This window comes from Sturnira hondurensis, unplaced genomic scaffold, assembly GCF_014824575.4.
Source record: "Sturnira hondurensis isolate 20B ecotype Veracruz unplaced genomic scaffold, ASM1482457v3 Scaffold0017436, whole genome shotgun sequence".
Classification (NCBI taxonomy): Eukaryota; Metazoa; Chordata; class Mammalia; order Chiroptera; family Phyllostomidae; genus Sturnira; species Sturnira hondurensis.
This window is the reverse complement of record NW_028090067.1, coordinates 18,445,921-18,470,479: the sequence shown is the minus strand read 5'-3', so window position 1 is coordinate 18,470,479 and position 24,559 is coordinate 18,445,921. Positions and strand designations below refer to the sequence as shown.

Genomic DNA, 24,559 nt, shown 5'->3' with positions numbered 1-24,559 from the left:
CAGGGGAGGGACTGGGGCCTGGTTACCTGTATGTCTTACACAGCACCAGGCGAGAATACACGGAGTCAAAGTCTCTCTCTACTTCCCGGCCTGCTGCCTGAGGGCAGGGGGATAGTGTCAGGGACAACTGGGTAGGTCCAAGGTCAAAGTCACAGGGTCCAATTAGGCGCAAATCACCACCCCAAAAGCTCCTGCCACCAGCTCCACAGAGCCCAGGGGCTCAGGGAGAACAGTGTGGAACACAGGTCCAGCCACTGACTCACCTCCTCAATAAACAGCCAGGGGTGGCAGGCACCCCCAAGCAGGGAAGGCTTCTTCAGTCCGTGTTCAAACAGAGCCTTCAGGGCTGGGCAGAGGGTCCCTCGCACAAGATCCGTGACCCCCTCCGTTACTGTGTCATCCCCAGCGATGGAGTACTGATGGTCGGGGACAGGGTCTGAGAGGCCCCAGACGCACACCACCAGCCACCCTCTCTCTCGGTCCTCACATCCACAGCCATATGCCAGAACTTGGTCAGGACACAGGCCCTGGCTAGGAGGGCACAGGGCTTCCAGGGTGGAGGGAGCAGTATCTCCCAGGGCAGCCCCACCCTGTGCCCTGCTTACCTCTTTGCTCCGTTCATCCAGAACTTCCACAAACTTGGCTGGAAACCAACCTGTGGGAGAGGCAGGGTCCTCTGAGCCGCCTAGTGTACCCACACTTCCCCCATGGTGCTGAGGACAGGCTCAGCCCAGTTTCTGGTGAGGAGTGGGAGGGCAGAAGGGATGCAGCCAAGAGTGACCAGCCTCAATGCCCAGCCCACCTCTCCCACCTGGAGACCAGACCAAGGCCTCACCTCTCAGGCCATTCAGCTCTCCCACCCAGCAGTGCTCATCCTTCTGAGAAATGATCTGCAGAGGAAAAGAACAGGAGGCAAGCTTTGGTTGCCTGGGCCTAGTGGCTTGCACACCTTCTGGTTTCATCCTCAGCCAAGCCAATGGACATTCTTAGCAGGAAGAGGGACTGGGTGAAGCTAGATAATCTGCCACGGCCTTGGGGCCAGAAGGTGGCAGGACCAATGGCACCTGCCTCTGAGCACCCACCTCCCGAGGCTCGCCTTACGCACTGTGATGATGTCATTCTTGCGGAAGCCCAGTTCATCATCGTCATGTCTCTCAAAGTCCAGCAGGGCTTTGGCCCGGCGCCGGTGGCTGCGTAAGCAGGCCACGTAGTTCTCATGGTCCCGCTGGTGGCTCTCCATGCTGTAGTCTGGGGTCAGCTCCTGCCAGAGCAGTGGGAAGGCCCACCAAGGAAAAGGTGCCTCAGGATGGGGAAGGAGGGCCCCCAAGTCAAGCCACTGGGCTCAGGACAGGACAGGGAGCCTGCAACTCACCACATTACAGTTTTTGGGGTCAGTGCACTGGAAGTGACGTGCCACACGCAGGATGGCTTCTCGGAGGTCAGCCAGCAGTTCTGTCTGCTTGATGTTCTTGGCCTTGAGTGCCTCCAGGTCATCCTCCCCTGAGAGGCCCAGAGAGCTATGGCAGCCATGGCTCCTGCCCAGCCCTCTTCCCAACTGCAAGGAGGCTCAGAGTCCATCCTGGAGAGTGAGGATGAAGGGACACCCCCCCCCCCCCGCCCTCCATCTTTGCTGTCCCCTATCCCAGGCTCCAAAAGCTTAGACCTGGCTGGCAGGAGGGAGCCGCCAAGCTGTGTGGGCCCGCCTGCCTATGGCATAATACTCACCGAAGAGCAGGGAGGTGATGCCCGACTTCCTCCGCTGGGTTCTACGGCGAACCACCTGCAGGCATGAGTGGGCTCAGTACCCAGTGCCCAGCCAAGTAGAGGGCAGCTCAGCACAGGAGGAAGGGAACCGAGCCCAGGGCCTCAGGCATGCTACCTCATCAGAAATGTCCTGTCAGTTCAAAGCTGGGTCTGCCCTACACCCAAACTGGGCGTGTCACTCCACAGCTGTGGTCTGCGGGGCCGAGCCTGGGCTTGGGTGCTGAGCTGGGGAGGGGGCAGTGGACAGGGAAGGGCTTGCTCTCTGTGCTTCCTCAAAAGACCCCCATGCTGTAGGTGAGGCAGAGCCTCCTCCCTCACAGGCCCACCTGAGAGAGGTGGGTGGTGGTGCTGGTCCCCAGGAGCTGGCCCTGGTCTGCAATGATATAGGCCATATGCTTGCGGCGCTGGGTCTCCACAGCCACGTCAGTGAGGGAGCCCGCCAGCCGCATGGCCTCCCCGAGCAGCAGCTCTGCATCCTCAATCTGGGAGGGTATGTCTGACAGCGTATTGAAGATGGAGGCCGAGTTCTCTGACTGGATCAGCTCCTCCTCCTGGGCAGTGTGAGGGGAAGGAGGGGGGGTCACTGCCCAATCACCACCCCTTGGCATGTGTGACTTCCCGGAATGATCAGCTGAGCCCATGGAGTCCCTGGCCCCAGGGGACCACCCCCCCCCCCCATGCTGTAGCTGTCAGGAGGGGGCCAGTGCTTAGGCCACACGATGCTGAAGCCTGGATCCCCCTGCATCACCAAGAGAAGGGGCACCAGGACAACTGTGTCTGGGACATGGAGCTCCTAGTCTAGCTGGGCAGCATGGCCCCAGTGGGATGGGGCTGCAACAGCACCTTGAGGCGTAGCATGCCCAGTGTGGTCTGGAAGAGCACCAGGGAGCCCTCGTAGAAAAACAGGTCCCAGAGGCGCAGGAGCAGCTTAATGTGCACCACGCTGGCGAAGGCAGTGAGAAACCAGTGCAGCGTGATCAGGGACAGCTCTATGGACAAACCAGGGACAGTGGCAGGAAACAGTGTGAGAGAAGAGGCACCCCCAAGCACATGAGCGAGCGGAAAGGTGAAAAATGTCTCCCAAAAAGCAGCAAGAGGCCCGCCCTGTTCCAACGGGAGGGAGCAGACAGGTGTCAGGGCATCAAAGAACAAGAGCAGCAAATACTGCATGTCCACGAGTCGGCCCTCTTCAGAGGGGCTCACTTCACCCCCACCCCGATGGCCAGGGGCTGCGTCCTCAGTGGGCTCTTTCAGGAAGCCTCAGGTCCATCCTTGACCCCAGAGAAGAGGAGGGGCAGCCCGTCCTTACCGATGTCATGCTCCTGTAGCAGCCTGTCCAAGCGAGGCAGGTATTGGACAATGAGGTGGCGCAGGACCCGCTGGTCGGTCTGGACGCCCAGCAGGGTGGTGCTGAAGTAGGAGGCAGGGAGCAGGTCCTCGATGATGGTGCACATCATCCAGAAGGCATCCTCCTCCTCCAGGAACAGCAGGAGGCAGGCGGCCACCTGGCCAGGGCAGGGGGACAAGGGGCCTCGACCCAGGTCTCCACACAAATTAGAAGCAGTGCCCGCTCTGAGGGTCACATTACAGACTGTGTGCCTTGTTCAGGCTTAGAACCACCGTATTTGGCAGCCCTGGCCTCCCTTGGGGATTCCCACCTCTATCTCTGCTTCGTGCCCTACTGCCCTAGATGGTGAGATTACTTGCCCCTGGGGGCCTGGAGAACACCCCTGGAGACACCCCTTCTGCTTCCTGGGCTGTGCTTACCATGCCTGTGCCCTGGCAGTAGCCAATCTCTGGGTAGAGCCAGGCCAGTGCTCGGAGAACCCTGCGCAGGCGGGGCACCCCAATGCTGCTCACGTTGGCGAAGCAGGCGTTGCTGGGCATGGTGCGGAGCAGGTCCTTCTCAATCTGCCAGAGGCCCACACACAACGAAACCCTGTGAGATACAGCTGAAGGCCCGTGGGTCCACACCTGCCATGCTGTTGACACCTGAGACCTGGGAGAGAGGCTGGGAGACCCCTGTTTGGGGTACACCCCAGGCGGGCTTCTCTCCCAGGAATGGGGATTCTTTGACTCCTTCCCTTCAGGATTAGAGCCCAGCTTACGTGTAACTGATTCTACCAGATTCACCTGGGAATTTACAAAAATAAAACAAGATTCTTGGGCTTCAGAATGGAACCATGGAATGAGAATCTGGAATGGGGCCTGGAAATCTGTATTTTAAATCCCCAGGTGATCCTAATATGCAGCCAGTTAAACGGCCTTGTTGACCATTCTCCCTGCTGCTCACAGGGAGCCCAGGAGGGCGCCAGACTGCTCTACACACACCTGTGGGTGAGAGGGCCTCCCAGGCTGCCCCGCAGCTGCTGTGCTCTCCCCGGCCACCCCTGCCAAGGGAAGACCAACAAGGGGACTCCTGTAACACCAGGCAGACCACCTCCTGCCTGCAGGACCACCCGTGCCCCACAGCTCACCTGTTTGGCAGCAATGGTCTCGTCGTTGGAGCTGTTCCTCACCATCTCCCGGTAGGACAGCTCCGAGTTCCTCTTCTTCTGCAGGGCCCCAGAGAGCCGCATCCACAGCTGAGGGAGGGAGCCGACAAGCACTCAGTCTTGATCGGACACCTGAGCCCTCAGCGGCCCTCTGTGGTCCGGCTTCCAAGGCCTCACCTGCGGCCTCATGCTGTGTGGGATGCCGGCCAGCACCAGGGAGCGGAGCTTCTCAGAGCGGGGCAGGGAAACGGCAATCTTGTCCCAGGTGAGATCGCCCACGTCATGGTTATGGGTGAACTCCAGGTGGGCCTGCCACCGCAACCGCTGTGGGGGGTCCTCCAGCAGAGACACAGCTCGCAGCCTGCTGGACGTGGGGTCAGCCCCATCTGCCAGGGGAGTACCCCGGGACACGGTGGTGAGAGGGAAGGAAGGAAAATGTCTCCGGGCTTTCAGCCCAGGGCCCAGACCCACCATCCCCGTGGCTCCAGCAGTACCTGCATCAGCCCAGGCTCTTCACTCTCCTGCAAACTTGTCCCTCCAGGATCTCCCCCAGGTCCACAAACTAGTCTCCATTCTCCAGATACTCAGACCTAAACCTCGGAGCCCCCTGCCGTTTCTCCTCCACTTCTGCCCCATGGTCAATCCATCAGCAAACACCGTTGGCTGGGCCCTCAGAGCACAGGCAGAATCTCATCCCTCTCATTCCCCCCGACTACTGCCCTCGTCCAAGGCATCACCCTTCCTCTGGATCACGGCCACAGCCTTTAGAGCGTCCTCCCTGGCCCACCCCGGCCCCTCAAAAAGCAAACCTCCACATAGCAGTCAGACTGCCCTTGAAGACACAAGTGAGACCCTGTCACCCCTCAGAGCTCTCTAGTGCCACCCACCCGCCCGCCTCACTCAGACATGTAGAAGGCTCCGCCACGCACCTCCTGCTGTCCTGTCCTCTCCCCGTCCCCATCTCCCACCTTCCTCTTGCTTCCTCCACTCCAGCTATTCCCCACCAAATCCACTCCCACCCAGAGCCCTTGCACTTACTGTTCTTCTTTCTTGGCTACACTCACTGCCTCTTTCCTCCCTGTCTTTGACCCACTGTCTCCGCCTTGGGGAAGCACTCCCTCACCCCCTTATACACAGTCCACCTCCCCTCCTCTCTAGGTCTGAAATGTTTCATAGTTCTTGTTGCCCCTGCATATATTTGTTTACATGTTGCCCGGAAACTCCACGAGGCCAAGACCACCTTTGGTTCTGTCCAAGGCTCTGGGGATACAACAGTGGAGGGTGGACAACAGTCGGTTCTTCGAAATGCTTGAGGGAATGTGGACAAGGCTCCCACAGCCTGGCAGCCTCGCCGTGAGTCAGCCCCACAGAGAGCCTCGTCCTTCCTCATCCTAACACCATACACTCAGCCTCAGCTTTCTCAACTTCGCCTTTAGTGCATTTACATACAGTAAATTGCACAAATTGTAAGTGTACATTTTAGTGAGTATCAAACAAGTGTCTAAACATTCTCCCCATCAAGATACGGAATATCTGTATCATACAGGAAAGTTCCCCGAGTTCCTCTCAGGCCCAGCTTTGACTTCCAAATATCTGCCTGCCAACTAGAGAACGAGGAAAATGCAGTCAGAATCCGAAACAGGAATGACCTGAAGATGACTGGTTTTAATCCATTAAAATCCTGTGGTCACAGTTACGTCCTGGTGACAGGCCATCCTGGGTCTGGACAGAGGCTTTCCCAGCAGTCCACGCAGGAACCAGCAGGTGTATTTATAGTAGGAAACGACCCACAGGCGCACTTACAGAGCATGACTATAAGAATATTACGCTAAAGCCACTATAAGGGGATATTATGCAGCCACTGAAAAACTATGCTTTTAAAGTGATCTCAAGTGACCAAAATGCTCACGGTATAAAGCTGCTATGTATGAGCAATATAAAAACATGTGTATGGGAGGAGTGGTAAAGGGTAAAGAGAGCCAAATATATGGAAACAGAAGATGATTTGATTTGAGGAGTGAAAACGCAATACAATACACTGATCACGTATCACAGAAATGTACACTTGAAATCTGTACAACCCTCTTAACCAGTGTCTCCGAATAAAATTAATTTAAAAGAATAAAGAAGGAAGAAAGCAGTACAAATTGGTAGTTAGAAAATAACCACGGGGAAGAGGTACAGCACAGGGAACACAGTCGATAATACTGTGATAATCATGCGTGGAACCTGGTGGGTATTAGGCTTCCTGCAGGGATCACTCCGTGGGTCACATCAGTGTTTAACTGTGCTGTACCCACGAAACTAATATAATATTGAATGTCAACTGCAATAAAAATTTTAAAAACTTTAAAGGTAAAAAATATGTATATGATAAGTATATATAGACATAAACACAAAACCAGAAAGGATACACTAAAATGTCAGCAGTTATTATCTTCAGGTTAATTTGTTTTAATCTTTTCTTTAAAAAGTTATTTATTTATTTTTAGAGGGAGGGGAAAGGAAGGAGAAAGAAAGGGAGTGAAACATCCACATGCCCATGCCGGCTGGCAGCCCAGGCGCCTGTCCTGACTGGCAACAGAACCGGTGACCCTTTAGTTCACAGGCCAGCACTCAATCCACTGAGCCACACCAGATGAAGTTGTTTTAACCTTTATATTTTTCTGTATTTTTTAACTTCTCTACATGCAACATTGCTTTTGTTATCATATAAATGCTAATAAAATTAATCTAAAAAAATCATAGGTGTCCATACCCAGCTGACCCTTAAACAACACAGGGGTTAGGGGGACCATCTGCCCTCACAGTCAAAAATCTGCGTAACTCCCGTCGGCTCCCTGCGCACAAAGACTGTCAACCACCAGTTGGCCCTTGAACAACCTGGGTTTGAATGGTGCAGGTCAACTAAGCTGCGTGGGTCATCTGCATAGAGAGTCACCGGAGCTGGGGTTCTCCCCAAGGACATTTTCAATATCACACACGAGGGACTCCATCTCACCTTCTTTGTCCACCCGGAAACCGAACTCATCATAGTAGAACTCTGGTTGCTCCGCTGACTCTTCCTTCTAGACCCAGGATAAGGAAGAGTCTGTCATGTGGCCTCCAGTCTAGGTCCACAGGCTCTGACCACGCCACCCATGATGCTGCTGCCTGCTGAAGTCCCACCGAGCCTTCCGGACTCAGATCAAGGGCTCTGCGTTCATCACCCAGCTACAGGGGCCACTAGCTTCTCGCATTTTCTCCACATTTTGTTTTCACCAAAGGTCAAACAAAATAATGCAAGGAACATGTTTTATGTGCTTGTGTCCCAATAATACTGAGTGCATAGTGCCATAATACTCCAACCTCATGACAGATTTTCAGAGGACGTGGAGCTAAGATGCCATCTCTGATGGTGGCCTCTGACTGTGTGAATAGGGTGGCACTGCCACCCACTGGGAGCTTGCAGCAGCGGGTTCCCTTGGGCACGGACAACTTGGGAGCACAGCCACTGGTGCCTGGCTGCAACTGCTGTACCTGCATGCACTTGGCCAGGATCTCCTGGGGCCACATGCTTGGAGTCAGGGCTGAGAAGGGGCCGGAAGCAGAAGGTGTGTGGCTTCCTGGAATCAAGGAAAACCAGGAATAGGAGATGAAAATAATACAGAGCTTTCGGGGCAAATTCAAGACCTCCAGCATAAGGGGACTGACTGCACCATTTAAATGAGGCAGGGGGAGAGGGAGAAACCCAGAAATGTGCAAATTTCTAGAAGGAAAAGAAAAAAGCACATTACAAATACCACCAAACTTCTCCTTGCCTCTTCTACTATGAGTGAGGATTTGTAGCTGAAAGGAGGAAAGAGGACAGAGACTCAGGAAAACCCTCAAAGCTGAGCTGAGAAGAGAGCTGTAACTCTCCCAGACTCCCAGTCGCAAGACTTCCTCCACCTCCTACCTGAATGGTCTTGATCCTCAGAAGTATGTAAAAAACAAACAAAGCCTCCTGGGTAAAAGCCCCCCTTCATTCCACAGAGACGCTCACTCCATTTCCAAGCCCAGGTCCCTGCTTCCCACCTGACATTGTGTGAACAGGCGAGGCAAGTCTTCAGCAGATCCAGACGCAGAAGTTTTCTATCCTAGTATCTTACAGCTGGAAGGCTCCTCAGGCTTCATCTGGTCCAGAAACATCTGTCCTGGGATATCCATGTAATGAAATACTCAGCTGTAAAAAGGGATAAAGTGCAGATAATGCTCTAACATGGATGAACCTTTAAAACACTATGCTTAGTGAAAAAAGCCAGCAGCAAGAGGATGAATATCGTATGATTCTTTAAATGCAATGTCCAGTGGAGGCAAACCCATGACCGAAAGTGATGAGTGACTGCCAAGGGCCGGGGGCGGGAGAAGCGCAGGCCGAATGCTAATGGGTACAGGGTTTCTCTCTGGGGAGATGAAAAATGTTCTAGAGTTAGTTGTGCGGTGGTGAGTGTTGCACAGGAAATACTAAAATCACTGAAATGTATACCTTAAAATGGTAAATTTGGTAGCATGTGAATTTTATCTCAAAAATTTTTTAAAAAGCCAGCACTTGCTGCCCCTCTGACTTTCTAGCTTCCTGTTTCTGACCTGCCTCCAGAGCAGGAAGGCCCATTAGAACCAGGAGACCCTATCATCACCCACTTGTGCTTCAACAGAAACACATTTTGGGGGTAGTTTTTTTCAGATTTTCTCCATTTTTAAGCCTTTTACTTTTAATCATGGAGTAAAAAGATCTGACTCCATGAAATGAATATGAGGGCAAAAGTAGGAGGGACGGTTGAAATATTTAGAACAAGCTGCCTTACAGTTTTCACAGTCACACTTACCTAGACCTAAAGAAAAACCACCTTTGCCATTTTTTGGGTGACAGGAAACTAGAGGCGCCAGTTGTTACTCTGGGCCTGGGCCACAGCAGCTGCTAGTCTTCTCCACACTGTCTGCTACGGATTCTGGTGTTGGGATTCTGCGTAGACCAGAAGCCTCCTGTGAGGAATAAAGAAAAAAAAAAACAATGAAAATGAAACCACCACTACGGGGGAGCTGGGAGAACACATCACTCTGTGGGCCCTTAACTCAAGCATAGGTGGAAAACGGGCACGTGAAAAACTCCAGTTCTCTTTAAACACATACTTAGAAATTTGGGGACAAAAGAGTCATCTTGGAACTCCTAAGGGGAGCTCAGCTGGGTCATGAGTCTTCTCTCCTCCTGTCCTCAGACACACCCTGACCATGCCAAGTTTGGGTTAAATGACCACAATGGAGGCTTTGGTGTCCAACTGGGAGAGCCACCCCCCTGCTTCCAGACAGAGAACCAGGTGGCAGAACCTGCGTCTCTAACAGGTCAGCTTGTCTGTCCTGTTGAGGATGATCATGAAAATGTAACATCTTCCTTCAGTATAACAGACATGCAGGGAGTGATGTGCATCAGAATTTTGTGCTGGATGGAGCATTACATATTTTTATGTTAAAGGGACTGAGCTGGAAGGTTTTTAAATCATGTCGTTCAATCCTCACAATGTATTTTGAAGTAGATATCTCTATTCCTTATATACAAGAAAATAAGCCTAGAAGAGACCCACAGACAATTTTCCAAATGGACTCCAGTAACTGTGCCCTAACCAAACACTGTACTCACCCCCCACCCAGCCCCATGAAATGATGACACAGGGCCACTAGCTAGCCAGCGCTGGGGGCCCGCACTGGGAAATAATCCAGTGCTCTATTATGCGTATCGCTGCAGCACCAGCCTCCGGAGGGGGCAGCTTCAGAGCTCACCCTCCGCACCACCTTCGCCTTCGTGCAGCAGCCAGGCAGCTGCAGTAAAAGTGAAGACAGTTCCAGGCAGACCGATGTGGATTCAAATCCCAGCTCTGCTGCTCCCAACTTAGCATAACCTTGGCGAGTTCACTTCATCTCTTTAAATCTTAGTTTTCTTATTCTATTTATGGATAACAGCCCCTACATCTCACAGTGGTCATGAGGATTAAGTGAGAATACAAATACGAACCTTAGCACACAGTCGGACACACAGCAAGTACTCAGTAAACACCAGGCCTTAGTAACAGTCCTAGTAATTTCTAGGTAGTTATTGTTAGTATCTGGGCCTTCAACCTTGATACATTGAAAGCCATCTGATACTGCTGATATTCATCCACTACAAACTATAAAAATGACAATTCTGTATGGTTCAAAGTAACATATGCCAGTTGCAAACATGAGAAAGACTTATCCACACCCAGAGGCAGTAATTTGGTTGTTTCGTCTAGAAGGGCAAAGAAAGTGTGAAGGAAACAGGTGCTGCTTGCAGTGGAGGAAGTGAGCTGTCTTTGGCTGTGGAAGACTGAGGGGCAGGGGAGATGATTCTCACCAAGCAACTTCCCTTCCTGACCTGAGCTTGCCTCCCCCTCATTCATTGACTCCACAGTTACTGAGCACTACCATTCACCAGGTGCAGTCCTTGGGCTGAGGTGAAACAATGGAAAACAAAAGTCCTGGCCCCATTAGAGTAGAGAAACAGCCAATGAACATAAACATAGTTGTGTCAGATTGTGACCACTGCAGTACTATGATTGAAATAAGGCCAGGGAAAGGTAGAGTATCAGAAGGGAGGGGCTGTATATGTAACATGGTCAGGAAGTGCTCTTTGGGTATAAGGTGATTCCTGAGCAAAGACCAAAGCAAAAGGAAGTGAAGAATCAAGTCACTTGGCTCTTGGATGAAAGGGGATCCTGGCAGAAGGAACTGGCAAGTACAAAGCTTCTAAGGCTTGAGCATACTTGGCAAGGTGAAGAAGCAACAAGGCAGTGGGCAGAGGATGAAAGAAGAGTGGACGGAGATAGCGGGAGGGGTCACAGAGTGCCTTACAGTGTGGGACAGACTTTGGATCTTATTCTCATGAGTTAGGACATTACTGGAGGGTTCTAAGCAGAGGTGAACCCAAGCTTGACTTCGATTTTAAAAGTTCTCTCTGGCCGCAGTGCGGAGACGACAAAGCAGAAGAGGTAAGAATGATTGCTTTCCGACAGTGGGACCATTGAGAAACGGTTAGATTCTGGATATGTTTTAAGGAATCTCTGCATCCGCCATCAACTGCCTGTGAGTCTGTCTCAACAGGAGCCGGATGTGATATTGCTAAGCTGGGCAGGAAGGTTTTTCCTGCCTCTGATCATTATGGAAAACACCTGAAAACAGCCATCTGGGAGCCCACAGAAGCAGCTGAGGAGTTAGCCACATCACCAGCTGCCTGCTGTAGTCACAGAAGGACATACCGGCAGAAACTTTTGAGAAACAGGATTGATGCAAGCGACTTCGAGGTGCTCTAGAAAGAAGTTTTAAAAATTAAATTTACATGCTTAAAGGTGTCAGTCTTTTACTCTGCCTCCAATTTTCCTCCCTAGATTGTAGATTCCATGTGTCCTAAAAGACAAATTTTGTTCTCAAAGCAAAGATCATCAGATGTCACTGTAAATCCCTGGGGGGCGGGGGGAGGGTGGGGGCTCTGGAGGAAGATGAAGTTTCAGGGAACATGAAAGCTGTAAGCAGCAAAAGCAAAAATATTTGTATTCTAGGAGGCCTCAGATCTTGAAGACTACCTTTTTGTGCAGGAAAATAACAGGACACTGAAGGCTATTGATAACAACAAACTGGGAGAGAAGCATAAGGACAGAAAAGTCCCAGAAAGGCTCAAGTAAGATGGTAATGTGGCTACTAGGATGCTTAAAACAGTAAAATCAGACAATAAATACTCTAGAGAACATAAACATTTTACTAGAAAATGAAGGAAAATATAAGTATTTATGAATGATATATTCTAGAAGTATACACTTCAAACAGATATAATTTTATTAATCAGTGTCACCCAAAAAAAGTCAATTAAAAAAAAAGAAATGGGGGACTTCTGCCAAGATGGAGGCATAGGTGGAAACACTGTGCCTTCTCCCACAACCAAGTTTGACTACAATGAAAGTTTTGGAGAACTAGGACACACCCAAAGGCCAGAAAACAGAATTATATGGAAGTCCGACAGCTATGAACCGTTCAACGGGGACGGTAAGAGAGGCGGAGCCAGGAGTGGAGCTGGGTCGGGCGGGACAGATCCCCCTACCTAGGCGCTAGGCACTCGGGCAGCCCGAAGCCAGTCGGGGTGCGGGGCAGACTGACCAAGGTCGCACATTCGCACACAGTGAGACGGACCACGCAGGCCCCAGGGGATGAACCCAGTGGTGGAGGGCTGACAGCGGTGGCACACTCGTGTGCAGTGGAGCGAGGTGCGTGGGCCTGGTGATGGTGGTGGCTGCGGTGCCGGTGGGGGTCGCGGCAGCAGCTGGCAGAGAGAAGCCACTGTCCCTCTTTGACCCCGCCCCCACATACAACGTCACAACCCAGCGACTGAGTTGCCCTGCTCTGGTGAAAACCTAGGGCTCCGATCCTGCTACTTAACAGGCACGAACAGCCCAAAAGATGGGGCAAGAGGAACTCAAAGTCCCAGAGCCAATAACTCTAAGCGACCGAGAAATTGCCAGCCTCTCAGAAGCACAATTCAAGACACTATTTATCAGGATGCTCACAGAACTGGTAGATTACAGTCACAAATTAGAGGAACATATGAAGGCTAAACTAATTGAAATGAAGGGAGATACACAGGAAACCAATAGTGATGGAAAGGAAACTGGGACTCAAATCAATGGAATGGACCAGAAGGAAGAACAAAACATCCCACCAGAAAGGAATGAAGAAATGAGAATTCAAAAAAATGAGGAGAGGCTTAGGAACCTCCAGGACATCTTTAAACGTTCCAACATCCGGATTATAGGGGTACCAGAAGGGGGAAAGAAACAGCCACGAGTGGAAAACTTATTTGAACAAATAATAAAGGAGAACTTCCCCAGTCTGGCAAAGGAAATAGACTTCCAGGAAATCCAGGAAGCTCAGAGAGTGCCAAAGAAGTTGGACCCAAGGAGGAACACACCAAGGCACATCATCATTACATTAGCCAAGACCAAAATGAAGGACAGAATCCTAGAAGCAGCAAGGGATAAGGGGACAGTCACCTACAAAGGAGTACCCATCAGACTGTCAGTGGATTTCTCAAAAGGGACCTTACAGGCAAGAAGGGGCTGGAAAGAAGTATTCCAAGTCATGAAATCCAAAGACCTACAGCCAAGATTGCTTTATCCAGCAAAACTTTCATTTAGAATGGAAGGACAGATAAAGTGCTTCTCAGATAAGGGCAAGTTCAAGGAGTTCATCATCACCAAGCCCTTATTATATGAAAAAGAAGATGAAAGGGACTTACATAAGAAAAAGATGATGAAAAATATTAACAGTGAAAGGACAGCAAACACACAGTTATTAACAACCACACCTAAAACAAGAGCAAACCAAGAGGACAGCTAGATCAGGAGTAGAACCATAGAAATGAAGAACACATGGAGGGTTAGAAACAGGGGGGGAGGAGGAGAAGGGGGGAGAAGCACAGAAAATAGCATAGATGGTAGGTAGAAAATAGATAGGGGGGAGGGCGAGAATAGTGGGGTAAATATAGAATCTAAAGAAATTGAGACACGTGGTTATAAACTAAGGGAGGGAGAATAGTGGGGGAGGGAGTGTGCGGGTGGAGGGGAATGAAGGGGGGGAATAGAACAACTGTAATGGTATAATCAATAAAATATATTTAAAAAAAGAGAAAAAAAAAGAAATGGCCCTGGCTGGTGTGACTCAGTGGATTGAGCGCTGGCCTGCGAACCAAAGGGTTGCTGGTTTGATTCCCAGTCAGAGCACATGCCTGGATTGCAGGCTGGGTCCCATCAGGGGATGTACAAGAGGCAACCACACACTGATATTTCTCTCCCTCTCTCCCTCCCATCCCCTCTCTCTAAAAATAAATAAGTTATTTTTTTAAAAGGAAAGAAAACAAATGCCAGTGAAAAGAATGAGAAAGGGATGGGTTTGAAGACTGATTTAATAAAGATTTAATTTCTTAGCTGAGGATACAGTCTGGACAAGGTGAGTTATATACCCGATTTCTTTATATTGAATAAAAAAGGAAATTACGTAAAAAAAGAAAAGAAAATATGAGTACTCTTTTTGAAGGCAGAGTACAAAAATAGTGGGAATCTTCCTGGTTTTCTCTTCCTCAGCATATCTCTATGCTGTCTGTGGGCTCCGCCCTCTGCCCTTGCTCTTCTCACTGGGAGCTATTCCGGAGCAATCTCATGCCCTGCCAGAGCTGCCACAAGCACCTGTCGGATGCCTTCCTCCAGCCACACCTTTCTCACAAAATCCAGTCTCCCATTTCAGCTGCTTCCTACTGCCAACATTATCCTTTTAATGCAAATCTGAAACCTAAATCTCCTGCGGTGCTCTTTCAGTGGTTTGCCATTATCTCCAAAAACAGGGCCACACACTGTAGCTATAAGGAGGTTCTACACGATCTGGTTCCACTCCTCCCTTACCATCCCACACCTACCTTACAACACAGTCATGGTGGTCTCCTCATTATCAGCTGCCCAATTTCTCCACTATTTTGTATGGTCTCCTTATCTGCCAGATAGTCCTATGTGTACTGTAAAATTCAACTCAAATGACACCTTGTCACAGAAAGAAGCCTTCTGTGGCAGCCAGCCTCCAAGATGGCTCAAATGATTCCACCTCCCAGTATTCACGTCCTTGTGTCGGACCTCTCCACAGTGAACCACAACTGACCTCTGTGGCTCAGAGAATGCAGCAGCAGCACCGTGTGTAACTTCCAAGGACGGGCCATAAATGGCATTGCACGTTCCATCTTGGTTTCTTTTACCACTTGTTCCGGGGAAGTCAGCTGCCATGGCATGTCATGAAAACACCACGAAGTTTCATGGAGAGGCACCAACTTGCCAACCACATGAATGATCCACCTTGGAAGTAGATCCCTGAATCTCAAACCTTCAGCAGCCCCAGCCAACACCTGACTGCAATGTCCTGAGACAGACCCTCCTCTCTCATGAGTCAGAATCTCCTGAGATGCTTCTGAATTGGATTCGCAGAAATCATTACAGACAGTAAATGATTATTGTTGTTTTAAGCAACTAAGTTTTGGGGTGATCTGTTACACATCAATAGACAATTAATATACCTTCATGACTCTTCCCTGCCTTTAGTTGAGGCTCTCTACGCTCCTATTAAGTCCTGTGAATAAGTCCATGATAGAACTTACCTAACATTTTAAAAAGTATTATTTATTTTTAGACAGAGGTGAAGGGAGGTAGAAAGAGAGGGAGAGAAGCATCAGTGTGTGGTTGCCTCTTGTGTGCCCCCTACTGGGAACCTGGCCAGCAACCCAGGCATGTGCCTCAACCAGGAATCAAACCAGTGACCCCTTGGTTCACAGGTTGGCAAGCAATCCAATGAGCCACACCAGCCAAGGTGTCTTAACATTTTTATCCCTTTTCCTTTTTTGGCTGAGTCCATTACACTCAACTGGATCTTGTTTCTCTCTGCATCCTTGGCACTCAAAAGTCTCTCGATAAACATTTGTTAGCTAAGTTAGATGAATGAATGAACAGCAAATGAAAAACAAGTCACATGCGTGCCACAGTAATAAATAACTAGGATTTTATTTACTCCATATTCCCCCTTCTTCTGGGCGCCTAGAAAACAGCAACCTCCCTACCACACTGACTCCACACATTCTGAAACTTGCTTCCTTTACTCACTCTTCATCTTCCACAGCCTAACTGGTTGATTCTAGGCAAGCCCAGACCCGAGCTATGCCAATCACAACACTCAATAGCATTGCCAAAGTGATCAGAGGAGGTGTGAGCACTTGACCAAAACAGTCTAACAGGGGTGTCCAACCTGGAGCCTGTGGACCTCAAGCGGGCCAGGATGGCTATGAAATGCAGCCCAACACAAAACCATAAATTTACTTAAAACTTTTTATTTGCTCATCAGTTTTCATTAGTGTTTGGGTAGTTAGTGTGTGGCCCAAAACAACTCTTCTTCCAGTGTTTTCCAGAGATGCCAAAAGGTTGGATGCTCCTAAATAGATCTCTTCTTGGAGGTTTGTTGTTTTTATTTTTATTTTTTAAAATCCTGCCCTGGCTGGTGTAGTTCAGTGGACTGAGCGCGGGCCTACAAACCAGACAATCACAGTTCCATTCCCAGTCAGAGCACATGCCTGGTTTGTGGGCCAGTTCCTGGCAGGGGCCAGTTCCCAGCAGGGGATGCATGAGAAGCAACCATACATTGATGTTTCTCTTCCTTTCTCCTTCCCTTTCCCTCTCAAGACAAATAAATAAAATATTTTTAAAAAATCGTCACCCAGGCACATTTTTTCATTGTTTTTTAGAGAACAAGGAAGAGAGAGGAGAGAGAAACACCAGTGCAAGAGAAAAGCACTGATCAGATGCCTTCTGTATGCACCTGAACCTGGGACCCCTGAAACCTAGGTATGTGCCTTGACCGGGAATTGAACCCTCATCCTCTCAGTTCTAGGACGATGTTCCAACCAACTCAACTACCTGGCCAGGACTTGGAGGTTATGAATTTGAGAACCAGAGAGCCAAGGAGGTCTATCCCCTTTGATAATGGAAACACACACACATATAGGTGGAGCAAAAGTAGTTTACAGTTGTGAGTGCATGAAACAGAGTTTATTCTTGTATTACTAATTATCACATTATTTTCTATACAGCCAACTGCCTACTCATGCCACACCCTATACACACACATGAACACATATGTATATTGGTATAATTATTTGTATATACACATTACATGTAATATTAATGTTAACAATATTAATGTAATATTGATACATGTTAAAAATTAAAAATACATTTAATTTGCTAAATACTCAATGCCAGCAAAAACTCCTTTTGTGATAGAAGACTAGTCCATTCACGAACTGCTGTAAATTGGCACATTCCTTTGAGAATAGAACACCCACAAACATTTCTACATCCTTTATTCAGTAACCATTCTCCTGGAAACTTATCTAAAGGAAATAATTCAACTAAAGTAAAAAGATATGTTCATAAAAAGGTTTACTGTAGCATTACCTATACAGCAATAATATGAAATAATTTAAATGCTAAACAGTAGAAAAATTCTTAAACTTTTGGTATACTGACACAATAAAATTGCGATTCAATCATTTCACCCTACAACTCTGAACTTCCACATCTGGCCATGATGCACTTATAAGAACTGGATTTACTCTCCCAACCCAAACAACTCAAAAACTGGACAAGTACATAAAACAGATTTTCAGACACCGGATGGCAGGCAGCACAGCACAGTGAATCCTGAGAGAGAGGAAACAGTAGTTCCCCCAGTTACAGCCTGAAGAGAGTCTGCAGGCTATGGTGCCAGGAACCGGAAAGCAGGAAGCTGAGAACTCACACCATCTGACACAGTGTGCCACTGGGGAACGGACGGACATGCGTCTCAATGGAACAGTATAAGAAATCCAGAAATAGACCCATACATATGGTCAATTAATGTTATGAGTTGAATTATGTCCCCCCAAAAGATGTTGAAGTTCCAACCCCCGGTGCCTCAGAATGTGACCTTATTTGGAAATTGGGTCTTTGCTGATTTAACCAACTTTAAGAAGACATCATTAAAATGAGCCCTAATCCAGAATGACTGGTGGCCTTATAAAAAGGGGAAAGGTGGACATGAACATACACAGAGGGCAGACGATGTGAAGATACACACATGGGAAGCACACTGTGTGAAGCTGAGACTAGAATTGTGCTAACAAGTCAAGAAAAGTCTGGGAATACCAGAAGCTGGAAGAAGCAAGGAAGGCTCTTCCCTTGCAGGTTTCGGAATGAGCATAACCCTGCTGACACCTGGGTTTCAGGCTCTGGACGCCCAAACTGAGAGATCATGTTACAGTTATTCCACGTCAGCCTGCTTGTGGCACTTTGTTACGGCAGCCCTAAGAAAATATTACCATTAATTTTCAACAAAAATACAGAGGCAGTTCAATGGAAAAAGGATAGCCTTTTCAACAAATGGGCCTAGAAAAACTGTACAGCCACTTGCAGAAAAAAAATCTTAGTCTGTATCTCACACCATACACAAAAGTTAACTCATTATAGGGAGATAGACTAAATAGAAAACCTAACCCTATAAAACATCTAGAAAAAAAACAAAGGAAAAAATGTTTGTGACCTTGGTTAGGCAAAGATTTCTTACATTACACTAAAAATATGATCTATAAAACAAAATAGTTGATAAGCTGGATTTTATCAACTAGAACCCATTATGGTAAAAAATATATTCAAATCACATATATCTGATAAAGCACACATACTTGGAATAAAAAGAAATGTCAAAACTCGGTTAGCAGAAAACGAATAACCCGATTAAAAAAACAGACAAAGGTTTGAACAGAAACATTACCAAAGAAGATATAGAGCCCTGACAGGTGTGGCTCGGTTGGGCATCGTCCTGCAGAATGAAAGGTCACCAATCCCTGGTCAGGGCACATGCCTGGGCTGTGGGTATAGTCCCCTGTTGGGGTGTGTGCAAGACGGAACTGATCAATGTTCATCTCACACAGAGATTTTTCTCTCCCTCTTTCTCTCTCCCTTCCCCTCTCTCTAGAACCATTAAAATTTTAAATTAAAAAAATTTTTTAAAGAAGATATACAGATGACAAACAATCATGCAGAAAGATATTCAACATCATTAGTCATTAAGGAAATGCAAATTAGAACCACAATATTACCAACACCAAAACCTAACCACATCAAGTGCTGGTGGGAATTCAAACAGCACAGCAATTCTGGAGGAGGGTTTAGCAGTTTCTTATAAAGTTAAACATATACTTACTCCTAGGTATATTTACTCAAGTGAAATGAAAACTTTTATTTACAGAAAAACCTGTATGTAAATGTTTACAGCAACTTTATCCATGAATGACAGAATCTGAAAACAATTCAAATGTCCTTTAGCTTGTGAATGGATAACCGTGGTATAGCCATATAATGGAATAGTACTCACTCAGCAAAAAAAAGAATTTAACTACTGACATACTCAACAACACTGATGAACTTCAAATGCATTATGCTAAAGGAATGAAGCCAGACTGAAAAGGTTACATACTGCATGATTCCATTTATATGATGTTGTGGAAAAGGCAAAACTGTAAGTAGAGAAAACAGACCCGTTGTTTGTACCAGATGAGGGCAGTAGGAAAAGCAGACCACACAGTGGCATGGCTAATTTTTTAGGATGACAGAATTGTTCTATACCTCAACTATATTGTCATTACATGATTTTATCTTTGTCAGAGCTTGCAGAACTGCACATGAACAGGGATGAATTTCTTATATGTAAAGCATACTGTAATAACATTAAAAAAAAAAGAACCAGTATGCTTAGTGAAGTAAGCCAGACATAAGAGTATAAAAAGAATTTCAAATATGGGGAGTGAAGAAAATTGGTACTATTTATGATCTAACATTAAGGGAAAACATGATATTATAATACAGCATGTATACCCAGAAATGTGTTTATCATTCAGGCATTCACTCCCCAAATATTTCTGATACATATTATGTTATAGGGCAACAATTATTTATAATCTAGAGAGGAAAAAACCAAACAGAAAATAAGTAAATACATGAATAAATAAATGACAGTTCCAGTGTATGGTAAGTGCTCTTAATAAAATGGCTGATGTGATATTCAGAATTCAGAGAAGAAATATCTGAAGTGCTATTTGAATTGAAACCTGAAGGACAAGAAGCCAGTCGTGCAAAGACCTGGGAGTAAAGAGAGTCATGGACAGAAGGAATGGCCAGTCCAAAGGCTCTGAGGTGGAGAAGGTCGTGGAGGAAGAGAAGGAGCTCGGTGTAAACTGAAACCCAACGACCAAGAGGGAAAATGGTGCGAGGGATCCGGAGGGGCAGAGGCACCCAGATCACCAGGGGATTGTAGGCCAGAGTGAAGGACTCAGATTGTAACAACAGGAATCCACAAAAGGGTCCTAAACATGGTGGTGGTGGGAGCTAACACGTTTTTTAAAAAGCACTTTGGCTGTCCTGTGGGAAATGGTCTAGGAGAGACAAGGGTAGATGCAGGGAGACAAGTCTGAAAGAGATAACGGGGAGTGAGGTTAATGTGGTGACAGCGGGCATAGAGATAATTCGAGAAAGAATCAACAGTCTTGCTGCTGGACCGGACGTGGGGAGAAAAGGAGCAACTAAGAGCGAGGCCAAGGTTTCTGGTCTAAACCGGATTTGTGGTGATGCCATTCACTAATATGAGGAAGAGGGAAAAAGAAACAGGTTTAGGAAAACAAGGAGTTCAGAGTTGTGGGATAATTTAAATGTTGATTAGAAATCTGAGTGGAGATACTAAGTGGGTGATCAAATATACAAATTTACTTTTTTTCTCTTTTTTAAAAGATTTTATTTATGTATTTTTAGAGGGAAGGAAGGGAGAAAGAGAGGGAGAGAAACATTAAAGTTTGGTTGCCTCTTGTGCACCCCCCACTGGGGACCTGGCCCCAAACCCAGGCATGTGCCCTGAATGGGAATTGAACAGGTGACCCCTTGCTTCACATGCTTGCACTCAATCCACTGAGCCACACCAGCCAGGGCACAAGTTTACATCTCTAGGGATATGCAGAACTAGAGATATAGAGATGTTGGGAGTCTTTCCATCACTTACTCAACCAACAAAAAAAATTTTTTTTGAGCAACTACTATGTGCCAGACACTGTTATATGTGTTAGGGATGTAGCAGTAAAACAAGTAGACAAAGTTCTTGCTGCTGTGAACTGCAGTTTCCTCAGCTATAAAATGGGGATGATGTATGAGAAAATGTAGATAAACATCTATCACAAAGTATGAGTTTAGTAAATACCAGATGTTAATATTAGTGACAATCAATAAATAAACAGTGAAATAAACCAGGTACAAAGACAAATACCATAAAATCTCACTTATATGAAGAATCTAAAAAAAACACAAAAACAAAAAAGTCAGGCTCATAGATACAGAGAAGAGATTAGTGGCTGCCAAAAGCATGGCACTGGGGGGAGAAACTTCCGGTTATCAAATTAAGTAAGTCATGGGGATGCCATGTACACTATGGTGACTATAGTTAATAATAACACACTGCATATTTGAAAGTTGCGAAGAAAGCTCTTAACACTTCTCACCATAAGAAAAGAAAGTTTTTGCAAAACTTTTGCAAAAATTTTTAAGGTAACAGATGGTAACTAGTCTTACTGTGACTATCAATAATTTCACAATGTATACAAATACTGAATTGCTATGTTGTACACCTGAAACTAATACAATATTATGTGTCAATTATACCTCATATAACAAAAAAACCCTGTAAGATAACAACAGGTAAATAATTTCAGAATAATAATATATACTATGAAGAAAATAACATGGAATGATACTCTACAGAGTAAGAGGTAGTGGCAGAGGGCTACTTTTGATAGGTGGTCAGGGAAAGCCGCTCTGAGGAGAGAACATTTCAGCTGACATCAGCTCTGACGAGGAGCCAGCTCTGCAAAGACCTAGAAGGGCAGCCCGAGTAGAGGAAATGGCTCCTGCAATGTGCGCCTTAAAGGACAGAAAGAGTGTATGACAGTGGAGAAATAAAAGGCTAGTAGTGTGTCTGCGGTAGAGCAATGAGGGGGAAATAGCAGATAGCACTAGAGAGGCAGGCAGAAGCTACATTATGCAGGGCCTTCTATCCATGGCAAAGGCTCTGGCTTTATTTAATGAGAAACCAATGGAGAGCTCTGAGCAGGGGTATGACCCTGTCTCTGACTCAGATTTTTAAAGAAATCGCACTGGCTCTGCTGAAGGGTGAACTACAGAGGAGTTAAGAGTAGAAGCTATTACAGTTGTCCAGGTGACAGATGCTATCTTGCACTGAAGTAGCTGAGATGGTGACAAGTAACTAGATTCTGGATGTAATTTGGAGGTGGAGAGACAGATAATGGAAAGAAGGAATCAATGATGTCACCTAAGATTTCTGACGTGAGCAACTATGCAGGTCCAACCAAGATGAGGAATGACTGAGGGGAAAGCAGGTTTCAGAGTTAGAAAATCAAGAGATCTGCTTTGGCCATGTTAAGTTGGAACACCTATTAGACCTCTAAGCAGAGATGTCAAGTAGGCAACTGTATATATGAATACAGAGCTTAACATAGTAAGAACTGGAGATGTAAGTTTAAGAATCATTAGGACTAAGTGTTGTGGCTGAAAAGAGAATAGGGGGCCTAGGACCAAATCCTGGAACTTTCCAACATTTAAAGGTTAGGCAGAAAAAGAAACAGGAAATACAATTTGAGGAGTAGCCAGGGAAGTAGAAGGAATGCTCACGATGTATGGTGCCCCAGAAACCAAGAGAAGACAGAGTTTCCAGAGGAGTGGATGATCAACAGCATCACATACCACTTGGAGGTCAAGTAGTATGAGGACACTGGTTGGGCAAGCTGCAGGTTGCTGGTGATCTTGATCTTGACAAGAGCCCTAATTTGTAGTAGTGAGAGTGAAAGTCCAACTGGAGTGGGTTGAAAAGGAAATATAAGAGAGAAGTCATCAGCATCAAGATAGTACATGATTTAACCACTTGGAATACTGGATGTGTATGTTGAAGGTAATATAAAAATAAATATGGCTGGGTTAGGTGGTAGGAGTATGGGTTTATTGGTCTTGATTTTTAACATTTTCTTTTTTGACAAAGTACAGAAGTATTGTGCTAAAAAATAATGACATCATCACATAAAAACCTGTACTTTAATATACACAGTAGCATTATTTATAATAGCCTAAAAATGGAAACAATCCGAATGTCCATCAGTGAAGCACCGATTAACAAAATGTGTATACCCAGGTACTGGGCTATTATTGAGCCATAAAAAGGACTGAAGTACTGAAACAGGCTACTAGATGGATGCTCAGTGAAAGAAGCCAGTGCCATTTATATGTTTCCATTTATATAAAATGCTTGGAATAGACAAATCCATAGAGATGAGAAGTAGATTAGTGGCTGCCAGAGGTCAGATGGAAGGGGAAATAGGAAATGACACATAATGCATATGGACTTCCTTTTGGGGACAATAAAAATATTGTGGAATGTGACAGTGGTAATGGTTGCACAACATAGTGAATACAGTGAAGACCTCTGAATTATGTACTTTAAAATGGTGACTTTGTGGTGCATGATTTATATCTCAATTGTTTAAATTACAGTTTAAGTATCGTAGAACACTGAGGAAGAAGAATATGTCCTTGAGTTTTTCCTGAGGTCCACAAATGCAGCCCTGAACTTACAGTACCCATGGAGCCTGTCTGTCTTCCCTGCTCTTTCCCTGTCAGAGGCACTAATTGTCGCCTTAAATATCCATCTCCTTGGGGGATTTCATGTTTATACAAAACCAGGGAAAGTGGGAGTGAAAAATAAAAAGGTGTGAGCTACTTGAAATAGCTTATGTATAACTGTGAAAAGGATCCCTTTCTTCCTCATTTGTAACTAACACTTTACTTGCACTGCTCAGCATGACTCTGACATCTTAGCAACCTGTGAAGTCAGGAATTCCCTAAACTGCTAAAAGGTAAAAATCTGCTACTTTACCTTTTAAAAGACTGTCACACGTTTCTCAAAAAAAAAAAAAAAAAAAATCCAAATAATCACTAGAAAAAGAACTGACAACACTTTAAAACTCAGTTTCCAAGGCATTGTTTTTGTTTTATCTTTACAGGCTATAACAAAAATCCCCAGGTGTGTGACTTCACCTGGGGTGGCTGTTGCTATTACACTGAAAGGAAACCCCTTCCCCAAAGCAAAAGCCACTAAAAGCAGTTTAAAGGGAGAGTGCTGCTTCCCTGCCTGGGTAGGTCAGTTGTCAGGGCAGTGTCTGGATACGCCAACGTTGCAGGTTCAATCACCAGTCAGGGCACACAGAATCAACCAATGAATACATAAATAAGTGAAACAACACACTGATGTTTCTCTCTCTTTTAAAAAAATCAATAAAAATTATTTATTTAAATTAAGGAAAATAGATGCTTAAAAACCAGGAGACCAGAAAAGTAAAGCAATGTGAAGATAGGGTCTAAGAAGAAAAATGTTATTTTCTAAACCTACCTTTTAAAAATGTATTTTATTGATTATGCTATTACAGTTGTCCTGTTTTGCCCCCTGTATTCCCCTCCGCCCTGCACACCCCCTCCCACCCACATTCCCCCCTTCCAGTTCATGTCCATGGGTCATACATAAAAGTTCTTTGGCTTCTACATTTCCTATAC

At 46.4% G+C, this 24,559-nt stretch overlaps 1 protein-coding gene across 7 annotated transcripts in view; it reads right to left on the bottom strand.

Annotated features, from left to right (window-relative positions):
• SGSM3 (small G protein signaling modulator 3) overlaps positions 1 to 24,559 on the bottom strand; it is a 41,712-nt gene that overhangs the window by 1,983 nt on the left and 15,170 nt on the right. The window contains exons 2-18 of one of the 7 annotated variants that reach the window (XM_037068119.1): positions 9,107 to 9,263; positions 8,316 to 8,463; positions 7,779 to 7,864; positions 7,261 to 7,327; positions 4,437 to 4,645; positions 4,242 to 4,349; positions 3,532 to 3,675; positions 3,074 to 3,269; positions 2,608 to 2,753; positions 2,091 to 2,315; positions 1,726 to 1,780; positions 1,373 to 1,500; positions 1,106 to 1,261; positions 836 to 890; positions 606 to 655; positions 264 to 416; positions 27 to 97 (exon numbers count right to left, since the gene is read on the bottom strand). In XM_037068119.1, coding sequence (XP_036924014.1) covers positions 27 to 97; positions 264 to 416; positions 606 to 655; positions 836 to 890; positions 1,106 to 1,261; positions 1,373 to 1,500; positions 1,726 to 1,780; positions 2,091 to 2,315; positions 2,608 to 2,753; positions 3,074 to 3,269; positions 3,532 to 3,675; positions 4,242 to 4,349; positions 4,437 to 4,645; positions 7,261 to 7,327; positions 7,779 to 7,864; positions 8,316 to 8,322 — 1,856 coding nt within the window. In that variant the 5' untranslated portion in view covers positions 8,323 to 8,463; positions 9,107 to 9,263. Of the gene's footprint in view, positions 1 to 26; positions 98 to 263; positions 656 to 835; positions 891 to 1,105; positions 1,262 to 1,372; positions 1,501 to 1,725; positions 1,781 to 2,090; positions 2,316 to 2,607; positions 2,754 to 3,073; positions 3,270 to 3,531; positions 3,676 to 4,241; positions 4,350 to 4,436; positions 4,646 to 7,260; positions 7,328 to 7,778; positions 7,865 to 8,315; positions 8,464 to 9,106; positions 9,264 to 22,630; positions 22,812 to 24,559 lie in introns of those variants that run through there. The other 6 variants (XM_037068113.1, XM_037068115.1, XM_037068114.1 and 3 more) reach the window with 6 other exon arrangements.